The sequence below is a fragment of the Macrobrachium rosenbergii genome, chromosome 48, assembly GCF_040412425.1.
Source record: "Macrobrachium rosenbergii isolate ZJJX-2024 chromosome 48, ASM4041242v1, whole genome shotgun sequence".
In the NCBI taxonomy this organism is placed as follows: Eukaryota; Metazoa; Arthropoda; class Malacostraca; order Decapoda; family Palaemonidae; genus Macrobrachium; species Macrobrachium rosenbergii.
Genome location: NC_089788.1, coordinates 6,435,397 through 6,450,216, shown reverse-complemented (window position 1 = coordinate 6,450,216; position 14,820 = coordinate 6,435,397). Strand labels below are relative to the sequence as shown.

Genomic DNA, 14,820 nt, shown 5'->3' with positions numbered 1-14,820 from the left:
TGCTAGAACTCTGCTGATTGACTGGCAAGCTATTTATAAAAAGTAATTTAACCAGGCCATTGAGTTAAAATTAATTCTAACTCTTACAGAGTTGGAACAGAGGGTTGTTCTTACCAAAATTGTAATTGTATAAAAACTTTGAATAGATTGAAAATACCCAATAAATGTTCCATTTGCCCCTTTTCCTTTGGTCAAATGTGATATCAGTATTGAGTGTTTGTACAGCTACATGAAATATTTTTAATTACTTTTGAAGTCACATTGATAGCATTTGAAATTGTCTACTTTTCTACATATTGGCGTAGTTGGACAAAACATGCTTCAATTGGTTTTACAGTAATGGAATGTTGTCGTACCATTCTTTCAAGTAGGCAGTGGCTTGATATACTGTTTCCAAATCCTTAGTTGGTGCTAAAGCCTTTGTACCTTGAGAGCATGCTGAGGCACACTATATTGCTTTGGTATATGTTAATGTTTGTTTTAGCTTCCAACAATTCAGTTACTCACATGTTATTTATTATGCTTGTACTTATTGCTTGTGCTTACTTTTTTGCTCCTTTTTTTCCTCCCTCTCAATTATGAACAGTCTGTTCTGCAGAAGCTCTCTCTCCTGAAGCATGTAGCCTTATGGTGTGTTCCATGAGTGCACATGACCAAGACTCATTTAGGAGAAAGTTCTTAGCTTTGGAGAGGATGTTAGTGAAATATTGGTACATCAGCTCAGTGTATTTGGGAGGATTTTTGTTGATTGTCTACCACAAGGGACAAATATTTATATATTCACAGGTCTTTTCAAGTTAAAAATTTGGATGTCAGAAGTATTTAAGTGAACTATGTGATGTAAGTGGCTTATAGGATGCTTGGTAAGTAAAGAGAGTTTATTTTTATTTGTAGCAGAAATTTTCCTACCTATTATGTTGTAGTTATGTATTTATAGTGGTTTTTTCATGTAATTTATACAATATTCATGCAATAAAAAATAATGTAATGCTTAGACTTCAGATATTTAGTTAGTACCCACACAGTTTTACTTATATATTTTAGTGTAATTTAAGTGGAAATCTTGTTTTCATTTCTTAAAGTTTGCCTCATTAGCCCTCTTACTGTGAAGCAGGTTTCTGGTACGATATTGCTGTTCAAAGCTTAAGCTATGTAATGCAACTGACCTTTTATTTTCTGTTGGGATTTTTTTTTACCCAAAATAGTTCTTATAATGGTATAATTATGGTAGTGCACTTGTTTTTATAATTTACTGTAAAATAATATAGTAGAACAATTTAAGCAGGCTCCACTCCTGCCAGTAACCAAACTGACGTAACCCACGTATGTTATTTATAGATTATTATTATGTTATTTGTTATCAAGCTGCAGTATATGATATATACATTATAGCTTGCTTTTACCATTATTTTAAAAATCTGTAGGCTATTCAATACATCTGGTCCAGAAGCAATTGAAAATTATAGTGTCATTTATGTCTGTCAGTCCTTAGTTATAACTAGGCAAAACAGTATTCGTATTTTTTACTGGGATGGAAAAAAACTGAACATACACTTGAGGGTTGCTGTAGACACTTGGAAAACAAACAAGAATTGCTTACATGGTACGTATTCAAGTTGTGGAACTTTTTATATCAAACAGTGATATATCTGATTACCTGAATTTCTGCTGCACAAATGTTTGGTACTTAAAGCAGTTTTATGAAAGTATAAAATGTTTTTACTCTAAGCATTGTGTCACACATGCATTTTTTAATAATGATAAATAATACACACTGGTATAACATGAATACTGTTGGAGCACATTCTGAGTGCTTTTGTGTCTTTTCATAAGGTGATGATCGCTAATTTAACTAGAATATTTACTGTCAAACAATCTTCAACTGTAATATTTACATGACATACTTGATGTACTTTCTGACACTCCTCCCCTCTGGCAAAAAAAATTTTCAACTATTGTTCTTTGAGTTCCAAATGGATAAGCATTTCATGTTGCATCTGTATTGACCTATCATTCAAGTCAAATATTTTTTGGATCATGCTTGTGTATGAAGGCTAAATTTTCTCCCATACGTGAGATTGCGGATCGGCTAGAAAATTTAGAACGAGACGAACTACTAGCCAAGCAAAGATCTTCAAGAAAGTGGGAGATCTTTGCTAAGCTTCCAGTCAGTGACTCCAAACATTGCTATTGTTAATGTAGTACAGTATTAACCAACTGGGTAGCTGCCTATAAGTTAATTAAAAATAGCCAAAGTCTTATAAGTACTGTAATTCCTGTATAACAGTATATTAACTTTTTGTTTTTTCTAATAGCCACTTGTCTTTATTAAATCTGACAATTGTTTTTCACATTACTACTATTATTTATTTACTTATAAGCATTTGTAATTATATTTTTCCTGTTTCCCCAAAATACAAACCTTTGATTTAATTGTAGGTTCCTTTGATAAGGCATGTGTTTTTACAAAATTTTCATTTATTTTTAGTTTTACTTTATTTTCAGATGTATCTTGTATTTCTTCAGACTTTCATATAGCTTCTGTTAGTTTGAATTAAAACAATGGGATCTCTCTGGTTATACAATTAGGCATGTGTACTGAGTATGTTAAGAAAGAACTTTGACTATATCATGTTGGCAAAAGTCCAACTTCAAAAAAAATGATCATGGGTAACATTACTGAGAAAGTTGACCAAAACCCAAGTTTTAAATTGTAAATAATTTGTGTGCATATACATATGCCTCAAAAACACATGGGCTGTACTAAAAGTTATGCCAGGACAGTAGCAAAGAAATTCTAAGGCTTGAATTATACTACAGAGCACTGATCGGAACTATGATTTTCACCATAGAGGTCTGGTTAAAATACTTTTCATAACCAACTGACCTGTATGACAGAATCGGAAATTAAAACTGAAATGACAATCAATTCCCATATTTTAAAAGGAAATCATCTTCTAAGGAGTTTAATATTTTTGTGCTTAGTTATACGATTCCTGGAAGCTGGAGTCATATTCATTAGAATCACATTACAGTATTCAGTACCTGATTGTTCAGAAAACGTGACTGTTTACTCCCAACCAGTGCAGCAGGACTTTTGGAGAGTGGGAACATCAGTGACTGAAGAGTTGATAAATAAGTAGCACATCTTTAGTTCCATCAAGCCAGAGGCACTCAAGTCTCAGACAACGTGACGACAACCCAGAGCAGCAGTGTCACTTGTAAGACTGCATTAGAGGTATTTGAGACAGTCCTTCGATTTGCTGAAACTTATTTTTACTATGCAACGGCCAAGCTGGACAATTTCCCAGGATGTTCTCAGACTGCCAGAAAAAATGCACTGAATATCAAAAAGGCAACTATAATGTGTTTAGTAACTAGAGCTGCTACTAAAAGCTACCACTCATCTGGAACTCCCCTACACCAGCAATGACCCCAAACATTTTCTTCTATGCAGTTGGAGAGCCTTTCTACTATTCATAATCCTTCCCAGCTAACTTGAGGAGATGACATATTTGATAACCGAAGTACATTGTTGCTTGTCTTAATAAGAAAACATGGTGTTATTAATGTAATACTGTATAGTGAGTATTGATGGAATTGATGTTAATGACAGGTATTGTTTACAGTTAACCTACACAAAATACATGGTTTACAGTTAACCAACACAACATAGAAGGAACTGAAATTGAAGAAATTGAAAGGGAAAGCTTTTCGTCATGCATTAATTTGATGTTTCAGAATTGGTTTAGTCTCCAGGAATCCAAATACAGTACTGTAGTTGGATTTCACTGTAGCATATAATGTGGATTATTATTTATATAATAATGCTCATGAACTACATTATAAGACAAATTACATGAAATTTTTCAAATGTTTGTATTTGAATGAATAGAGGTAAACTTCCTGTATATTTATAATTTAATGTACTAGAGATATACTGTGCAGTGTGGGATTTTTGAACTAGACAGGAACAAAAACTTTTTCCAAAGTAAGTAATAATATTGTTATAATTTAAATGTTATAAAACGTCCATGTAAGCAAATAATATATGACATAGGTGAAGGATGAATAACTTGGCTAATGAATTAATATTACCTATTTTTTTTAACAATAAGATGATGTAGACTAAAGTATTACTGACTTACTATTCGTGTAAAGTTTATCTATTTGGGGGCTAGACATGAAAAAGATTCTCTCCACTGCCACTGTCTTTTACACTTTCTGCCTTAAATTTCCATTGTCCTTCCACAAATTTTCTGGTCCTGCCTACTGGTATTTGTCTTACTACCTCCATATCTACTACTACTACTGGTGACTAACTGCTGCTCATCCTGTTTCTCAAACCACCTCAATCTTAGAGATCTCAGTCTACTTACCAGCTGTAGCTGCTGGACACCACACATCTCTATAACTTTAGTATTTGTAATACCATTTTCCCACTATATTCCAGCCAGGAATCATAGCACTTTCCAGTCACAAATAACGTGATGTAAACAAAAGAGAACTAATCCTTATACACAAAAACAATACTGTTATAAGGAAGAGAAAAAGTTATTGCTCAATAGATGTCATTTCAGTTTTACTTCAATGTGGCTGCATTTGCTTTCTCACTGTCCAAAGATCACAACTGTTTTATGGCAGTTAACATAAAGTAGAGACATGCTGAACCTGTACACAGTTTAACATTTTGCACATGTGTATGCATACACACGAAAACTATTTAACATAAAAATTTACTCTGTCCTATTACTCCCAACCATAAGAAAATATGATAAAAATCTTCAAGAATTCTTATTGATTTAGGGTGATCAACCTTGTCTCCATTGCCTGGGCAGCATGATCAGAGTCAACCATGAAGAGTTACATCACATTCATGATATGTTTCTATATATCCTAACACTTGCCAAGTCTTGTTCCTTGGGAAAACTGCATTCAAACATTGAATGCACTTACAGCAGTAGTATACAAAAATATCAACTTGATTTGATGCAGTAGACCAGAGTGTCCTTGGTGACGGAAAATCATGCTATGAACAAACTTTGTGTTTTTTATAAACATCAAATTAAATAATACAATATGTTAAACTAATCCCACCCATTGTTTCTTCTAAATTATACCCTGACAAGCATTTATGTAAATTCAGAATTTTGCTTTTCATGTATAATTCTAAGGCTTTTTAATGAGCAAACTTTCTCCAGCTGCACATCATAATTCACTGGCAACTGCTTCTTGTGAAAATGCTTTGCCCCTGCCAGTGTTTCGTTTATAATGCAACTGTCCTATAAAGATATAAAAATAAAACCAGGATATGCTACATATGGTTGACTTCACCATAAAATATCACATAACAACCCTGCTTTACTGCACCCCAAAAAGATGACTGATTTTGCATCACCACTATATAGTATGGCTCTTCTAAAGAGCAAAAGATTTTCTGGGTTACAGTGGCAAAAGATAAAAAGTTACATTATTTACATTAAAAAAATTAACAATTTTTCTTTACATATTCACAAAGTAGCAAAATGTTTGTGTAAAAAAGAAGTCCCACTTTACCCAGATACCAATATGTTTAATTAAAAAAAATTCTAGATGCATATCTTGGATAATGCAAGTCAAGATATAATGTATTATAAAATACAAAATTCTAATGGCACAGTTTTTTCAAGATTATGGAAACAAATTAAAATATGAGTAATTTTAGTAAAATGTATGGACTTGCATTCACTAAGATAAGTCCTTCATTACACTGCAGCCTAAAAATCATTACATAAAAATTTATACAATCCTAAAGATAAGCTTTCGTTAGCTCCCTATTTTTTCTATTTGTCTATATTTCTTTCTCTGCATAGAGACTTTGTCCTTAAAAAGAACAGGGTCCAGACGTAAGTTAGAATGGCGTAGTGGCATATGGCCCATCACAGAAGTAAAAGTATTTAGGCAAACACTTCGCTGATGGAAGTGACTAGGTTCAGTCCAAATCCACCTGAAATAATAATCTTTTTAGTAGTGTAGAAAAATTCCAGAATAAATCTATAACCACATGAATATGGTTGCAAAAGTTTTTGCAGATATTCCAAATAAACAACATAGTGTACTTTTTTAGAGTTCGTTACAGGTGAAACAAAAAGAGTGAACTTACTTTGCTTCAGAGGCATTATCTTTGTAATGTTTACGTTGAGTGAGCTTAATTGGTGGACGACGAGTAATTGCAGCGACAAGGAAATTCATGAGTATATCATCACAATTATTAGTTGTCTTCACTGTGGACAGAAGACCTGAAGCTGACTGGTAAGTGTAGACATGTTGCCAATATCGATGGTACACTGCTGCTCCTGTCAACACTAATGAGTAAAAGTTTGTCCATCGGCTTGTGTAGCTCCAGCCAGCCTGAAAAAAAGTCAACGTATACTATCGAGCAGACTGACACGAAACAACCGACAAAAATCCTCTTGCCTCTTCCAGAACTGACAAGCTCAAAATTACAATGATTCTACTTTTAAATTTACATGCAGTTGTGAAATAGTCAATGATAGTAAGAATATTTAGATGAATTCACAAAATGTACTGAATGCTGGCAACATAATAATAAAACAGTACACATCTGCATTGATCAATGTAAGAATAATGTAAGTTCTCAATATTTTCAAGGATTTCATTCAAATGTTTACAAGAATGATAAAATTTAGTTAATGTACCAACATAGATTTCAATCTAGCATTATCATAAAACAAACAAGAGGTAATTCATACCTGAAGAAAGCATATGACAGGGAAGTCTTTAATGGGTGAGTTTACTTTGTTCTGGATCATGACTTTTATTATACTGAATAAAAATTTGAATGAATTTATTTAACAGCAGACAATTCAATTCTGACCGAAGTCCAAACTGATTTGAAGCTTCTAATATAGTGGTATCTTACCCAGCACAAGATGTCTCTATATTGAGATAACACTGTCTAAGCATACAATGCTTGCCTGCACTCCTTTGCTAAAGTATTTGTAGAGGGAAACAATCAAAAGTTTGTCCACAATGGAAGTCCTTTAACAAAATCTGTAGATAAATTCACACAGCCCACCTAGTTTTGCTTTGGCAAATCAGTACTTTATGAGAAGAAATTGAGCCAAAGCATTCATGGGGGTTAACAAGTCTTTGAAGTGTGACTGGCATGCTTCCTCTGTGAGAAAGAATGTCTTCACTGAAATTGACATATATATGACAACATATTTTTCTGAGTTAAGGTAATTACTCTAGCCAAAAAATATAAAGTATGGCAAGCCTACTTCTCTGAAATTAAATAAAGTTAATGCATAACTTTTATAAAACACCAAGTACCATCAAATAATCCTGGACCACTGACCACTGACAAGTTATGCTAAACAAATGAAGAGCCATCCACTGGCCATGTGAAATATTTCAGATCCCACAGTGACTAATAATGTTTTGTGTATCACCTAATACATAAGAATGGTAAATACATATATAGACAAGCACTAATCAATGAGAAGCATTGTTTAATGGCAAAATGTGTAAAACTCAAGCTATGCTGACCTTAAGTTAAGATACCATGAAGCTGAATGGCAATTCATTTTTGTTATTTTGGACCTCTTCAAAAATGTTGTCAAACAAACTAAAAACTGAAAAGAAGAGTACCTTTGCATCATCCCAATGATGAGAACGAGCAGGGTATCCAACAATACGGTCAGGGAATGTTCGCCACACTATAAAGGCAAAATCTAATTCGTCAGTAGTGAGAGATACATCCTCGTCCAGCGAGAACACTGCATCAGTGGTGATCTGTGAGTGTGGAAAATGACGAGCAGATATCGAGCGATCGGCTGGTACTATGACATTCACAGGAACACTACCTCCCGGAAGACGGTTCTCGGTGAGTGCTGCTTGGTTACTTGTCCATACTACAACAATCTGTAATATATAAAATCATTTAAATAATAAAATAATATGCCTTAAAATGTCAGGAACAACTATTTCTTGAAATTATGGATCCCACTATTCAATTTATATACACTACATTTTATGTAATCTCATCTACACTTCACTGTGAATACTGTACTGTATTATGGTGTATGTTGGCTAACTTTGGAACACTGAAGGGTATATGGTAGTCTGTTCCATAAAAATTAAAATTTTAACTACCTACCATATTGATGATAATAATATTTAACATCTAATCAATCCTAACATCAATTATTCTACGTTCTATGTATATAAATTAATTTATTTTTCATGCCAGCTCCACACAATGTATACTTGGACGTTTTCAATAGGGTGAATGGGATGGTTTGGAAGGAAACAGAAAGATGTAAAATTTTTGATAAATAATTTCAAATACGTTTAAGTTCAGTATATAAAAATGTCTTATTTTTACCCATCCTTGAATACCCCATTACAAGCATGAGAACAAAGTTTAAAAGAGGAAGAAGTGGGAGTAACAACGTTCTAGGAAATGTCTCCTCTGTCAAATCCTTCTTCCTGAACTCAGACTGTCAACCTGAGGTGTTTGGAAGACAACCACACAACATGACAAAACAAAAAAGTGCTACAGCTCTTTCCTTGTTAGTTCACAATCTAGTTTAAATCAAGATCTTAGAGACAGGAAGAATTATGTTTCAAGTATTTTTCTAAAAAAAAAAAAAATGTTATGGAAGTCTGAATGATTAAAGGCCAAATACAGGGGGTTGTCTCAGCCCTAGCTGCATTAATTTCTTCCTTTTATTCATTCATTTTCTTTGGTCTCTTTCCCACATACCTACCCTATGTTTACCTTTCTCCTATTTTCTAAAACAAACAGTACAGTACTTCAGATAAGCTATAGGTGCCTTCAAATGTGACTTTTTAATAATAATAATAATAATAATGAAAAAACATGCCAAATGTCTTTGGAAACTGCAAACCTCCAACAAGGATTAACCATCCAATCCCCAAACAGTCCATTTTCCTGGAAATGTTACAATTCTATCTCCATGGGATAAAAATTAGCGCAATCCTACAGACAAATAGACAAGAACCAAAAACAACAGAAAACATCCTACTAGGCAGAAATGATGATGATAATAAAAACCATAATAAAGGTTTACAGCAATTACATTACTGTACTTGGAAAGGGTTCTGCCACTAAATGTTTCAGAGAAGATGCAAGTACTGTACAAGGTAAGTGGTGATAAATTAAGCACTGGAAAGCTAAACAGCAAACCCACTAGAAATGAGTAAGAATAAGATTTACAGTACATGCAGCCACAGAAATTGAACAGACAAAAGATTTCCTTCCCAAAATCACCAAGAAGCAAAGAGCTTTACTGTAAATAAAAATGTTAACCTACTTTACCATCTACACTGCATCAATACGTATCAGACAGGTACCTTCTAGCAGTGGAAGTCTTCAACACAAGTTGAGCAATATGCACAAATTTGTGTGCAGTTTCACAAATCAACTTTTGCTTCTTTTACTTCATTTCCCAAGCATTATAGTATTCATATATCCTTAAACATTCCTAAGCATTTCTTTAGCTGCTCTGTAATCCCTATGTGTATATATATTAATACATACATTTCGAAATAAAAATGAAATGAAAGTTATTTATTTTGTGAATGACATTCAGCCATAAAAATAATGTCCTAATATAGAAACTATTTAAATAACATGAAAGATTGTTAAATATTTAAGCTTGAAAATTTACCATCTTTACTTATATTTCATGGCTAAACCAATGTGTTTCCCTGGTTAACAATGAACCGTATTTATATCACCTGATATCTTAACTTACACTGTATATCTTTCTGTAAATAAATCTGAATAACCAATGAAAATGTAGAGGTGAGTTTACCTTTTCGACGAATTTGCTCCGTGCAATATTTTTGACTAGTTTGTATAATGGAGTAGTGTGTATTGGTCCGCTGCCACCATGACTGACTGAAATCACTGCTGTATACCTGCAGAATAAAATATTAAGAAAATTAGTTTTCTTAACAGAAACATCACATTCTTACTAGGAAAATATGTTAATAATTTCCCAATTTATCTTCCACAGAACTTGCTTAAAAAACCACTAACAGCCACATCAGAAACCAACAGCATTCTGACCTCTAACAAACCTTGTATTCATCTAACCTTGCAGAAATTTGTTCTTTGAAGATTTGGGCCCTTAATTGAAAAAAAGCTGTTTCTCATTCAACACAACATTTTCAAGGTTTCTCTCAATCTTTCAGTCTTGTAAACTGTTCACACTTTACCAATCCATCCAGTCCCAGTATAAGAATATGTCCCTCCCATCTTGGAATTATTTCTCATTATTTAAACATTTTAAATAATCATTTTATCTATTTCTTATTCTTTTATTTCTCCTTGTTCCAAATAATCTACACAAGTAATTTATCTAGAGAGCAACTACAATTTATTACACATTCAATCACCAAACTCACTTGCATGAAGGAGACTTGGATTGGCTCTCTTTCAATGTTACATATTTCAAACAAAAACAATTAATCTTATCCACAACTCCTGCAAAGCTCCTGCTGCCCTCCTGATATTTAATTCCATATAATCTACCTTTTCTTTTGTCATAACACCATACATAATACTCAGTCTCAAATGACCGCACAGATCAATCACACTTATCCACTATTCTACTGTGTGAACATTCATAAATCTGGTTTCAAGTTTCAGTATTCTACTAACAATACTTTAGTAGTTCACTCTCAACCTTTCCATTTACAAATACTTTCAAACTCTGTCGCCAATCTCTAAAATTTCTTCGTCCTATCACCAACAAACAATTTTGTAAATGTAAATACAATCCACTGCACATTACATGTAATTGTTTTCTTTTTCACAAAACCAGTATACATAAACTTGAACAGTTTAAGTAACTTGTGTCATTAATTATCTAAATATTAAAGCAGCCACCCATATAGAATATGCCCTTGTTTAAGATTGAACTTTGCACTAAACCAGTCACTTTCTCATCTATATAGTCTTTCTTTGTATAGTAATTCTGAATATAGAGCTGCTAGCTTGTTTTACCTTATAACCGAAGCTTCTGCCCGATTTTCCCAAACTTTTCAAGTTGGATATTGGTGAAAATAAAAATCCTTGTAAGTTTCTGCAGGCTAAAAATACTATACTATACGACCAGACTGTAAGCATGTAAAAATAATAACCATAATGGAAAGTCAAATATTAATCATTAACACCCTTAGTGTCATCATAAAAATTACAGTATAAAGAAAACAATTACTGTATGGAATGTGTTTACAGTCACACATTTGAAAGCAGGGCTGTCCAACCCCATGCCCATGGGCCAAAAGTTTCCCATTTGATTTTGAAAGTGGCCCGCTAGAGAAAAATAAGTAAAAGTATATTTCTCTTTTTTATATACATATATACATACAGGTGGCCCGCATGACTCTTTGTTTTTTCAAGAGTGGCCCTCAAACTAAACAACTTGGACGGCCCTGTTTTAAAGCATTATGAGCATAAATTCATACTGAACAAGGAGCATTTCATCAAAAGGAAAAATAGCTAGATACAGTATTACTCAGATCCTCACTAAAATTTTAGTTAATTTATCTTTGATAACTTCACTTCAAATCTGATTTTATGTAATAATAAAAAAATAATTGGGCAAGGCAAAACAAATGTTTACCGTAAGGCTTATGTGAAAAGTTCTGTAAAAGTACCTACATATAAACTGAGGTTTTGCATGCCATATAGAGCTATTAAACTCAGTGGTCTGCAAAACTAAGGTTTTGTTTTGCATCAGCTCAATGCAGAACCCTGCCTAGCTCTCAATATGGACTATTAATTTTGGGTTTGCAGTTATGGTTTTCAAAGGATCCCTTTAAAACTTAACTAATGTTTCATTCATGTGTAGCATCTTGATACAAACAGTTCTGTATTCATTTAATGTATGCTATCTTTAAAACCTATTAGTCTTACTCTGTAAAACAACTATATTTAGCGTAAGGTTAAGGGTTATGTGTTTATGGTATGCTGAAAGTCAAGGTTACTTCATGGGGGAAAAATGTAAGGTTAAAAGGGTTATGTGTCTATGGTATGCTGAACCTCAAGGTTACTTCATGGGGGAAAAATGTAAGGTTAAAAGGGTTATGTGTCTATGGCACACTGAACCTCACGGTTACTTCATGGGGGAAAAAATGTAAGGTTAAAAGGGTTATGTGTCTATGGTATGCTGAAACTCAAGGGTACTTCATGGAGGAAAAACTGTAAAAATGCAAGCTGAACCTTAAAAAACTGGGTTAAAAGGGTTATGTGTCTATGGTATGAACTGAAACTCAAAAGGGTTACTTCATGGAGCTGAAAAACTTCATGGAGGAAAAACTGTAAGGTTAAAGGGGGTTATGCTGAACCTCAAGTGTTCATGGGGAAAAAACTGTAAGTTAAAAGGGTTATGTGTCTGAAACCTCAAGGGTACTTCATGGAGGAAAAAATGTAAGGTTAAAAGGGTTATGTGTCTATGGTACGCTGAAACTCAAGGGTACTTCATGGAGGAAAAAATGTAAGGTTAAAGGGGTTATGTGTCTATGGTATGCTGAACCTCAAGGTTACTTCATGGGGGAAAAATGTAAGGTTAAAAGGGTTATGTGTCTATGGTATACTGAAACCCAAGGGTACTTCATGGGGAAAAAAAAACGGAGGTAAAATCAAATGAAGCACCAGTGTCTGATATTTTAAAAGCATACAACGAAAACACTTAAGTACCTGGAGGTTGGTGAGGCACCAAGGGAAGTCAAATAGAAGGGGTAATGTGGTAAGAAGTCGGAGAAGGTATAGTTAATGGCTAGAGCTCCCGGACTGGAGTTCCACACCGACAAAGGCCGTGCTCTGTGGCGACGAATTCGGTCTGCTACGATCTGAAACGAATCAAGTTGAAATAGGAATGAAAGGTATTTAAAAATTACGTCTCTTACATATCGTTCATTTGCCAGATGAGTCACAACTTTTTTGAGTTATTGATACCAGCAGATAGCCCGTTCTTTGTTCCTTATTGTGGTAAAAACGTCTTATTTGTATTTGTAATACTAACCGCTAGATGGAATGACATGTCACAATTACTCTATAGAGAGTTTTAGACTAAATTGCTTCAGAAAAATAGCAATTTTTGAGTTATGTCACACTTCTGGCAAATGAGCGATATATGTCAATATGATATAAAGACAATGCCATCTTGAGGTGCCATCCTGGATGCCATGATCAATATATTTTTAACAAAACTGAATACAACATAAGCTTCCCTTCACAAGAGTTCCACACCGTAGAAATTTTCAGAAGTGAATCCTACTTCTGAAAGATGGATATTTTAATGACTATTTTCTTTAAAATGAAAATTTAAAACTAGACAGACATCCAAATAAGAACACCAAACAAAGATGAGCTTAAAAACAAAGGTGAGGTAACAATGTTAATACCTGAACTCTATTTGGAAGTGCTGTATGTCACCGACATCTTTAATTTATATCTTTAAAATCGAGAAAAACAATTTAGTACTTTTACTGTACCTCCGTTCATACTCTCTTTCTTCTATCTTACTTTCCACCCTCTCCTAACAATTGATTCGTAGTGCAACTGCTTTGAGGTTTTCCTCCTGTTACGCCTTTCAAACCTTTTTACTGTCAATTTCCGTTTCAGCGCTGAATTACCCCAAAGGTCCCAGCGCTTGGCCTTAGGCCTACATTCTATACTTACTTCAATTTAATTTAATTTGGAGGACATGGATGACATGCCACTCAAAACCAAGAGATTTATATAAATAAATAAGAGTGATATTGGCGACTAACCTCCAAAGTGGAATGGACAATCTTTTGAATGGATGAGAAGTACTGGTTCCACATGAGTTGAGTCTGCTGCCTCATGTGGAGCATCTGAGAGGCGTTGATTGAACGGACGATTTCAGGGACCTGGAAAAGAATAGTCAATTTGTAATTTTTAGAATTTAATAACAATAAATGTGGTTAAATCTCTCTCTCTCTCTCTCTCTCTCTCTCTCTCTCTCTCTCAGCTCTTCGTTGGGAGAGTCGGTAGAGCTGTGGACTAGCACTCGCTAGGTCCGAGTTCAAGTCTCCGGCCGGCTGATGAAGAGTTAGAGGAATTTATTTCTGGTGATAGAAATTCATTTCTCGCTATAATGTGGTTCGGATTCCACAATCAGCTGTAGGTCTCGTTGCTAAGTAACCAATTGGTTCTTAGCCACGTAAAATAAGTCTAATCCTTCGGGCCAGCCCTAGGAGAGCTGTTAATCAGCTCAGTGGTCTGGTAAAACTATGGTATACTTAACTTTTAACTTTCTCTCTCAACTACCAACAATGGGTTACTGTTTTTGTATCAACAGAATTTGATAAGAGTTACCGATTCAAAGCTGTATAACTATATATATTTTAACCTATTAAATTATACTGTATAATATATTCATTCCAAATGATCGACTATGAGTTATGTATCATTTTATCCGTAGAGTCCTTCAAAAAGAGCATATATTCAAAATTGAATTATTGGTATGTAAATCATGTAATATATAGACCAAACTATACATCAAAAAATATTAATTCCAAAAATCATGCAATAAATTTACAAGTTTCATTCAGAATAATTTGATATATAAAAAATTTGATATTGTCAACTATTACAAATGAGCATATGGACGGATTAATTGGAAGAAATTAAATCACAGATCTGGCTATTTAACAAACGGCAAACTTACGTTACCAGCAAATTACAAACTAGTCTCGCAAACACCTTTTTAAAGAGGGATTTGATGGGTCTATTGACTGTACTAATTGACTTTG

At 33.8% G+C, this 14,820-nt stretch overlaps 1 protein-coding gene across 1 annotated transcript in view; it reads right to left on the bottom strand.

Moving 5' to 3' along the window:
• Positions 1-1,517: 1,517 nt before the first annotated feature.
• LOC136831668 (exostosin-1-like) overlaps positions 1,518-14,820 on the bottom strand; it is a 54,599-nt gene continuing 41,296 nt past the window's right edge. Inside the window, exons 3-8 of the mRNA XM_067092297.1 lie at positions 13,816-13,935; positions 12,740-12,891; positions 9,846-9,951; positions 7,654-7,926; positions 6,143-6,390; positions 1,518-5,986 (exon numbers count right to left, since the gene is read on the bottom strand). Coding sequence (XP_066948398.1) covers positions 5,806-5,986; positions 6,143-6,390; positions 7,654-7,926; positions 9,846-9,951; positions 12,740-12,891; positions 13,816-13,935 — 1,080 coding nt within the window. The 3' untranslated portion in view covers positions 1,518-5,805. The remainder of the gene's footprint in view (positions 5,987-6,142; positions 6,391-7,653; positions 7,927-9,845; positions 9,952-12,739; positions 12,892-13,815; positions 13,936-14,820) is intronic.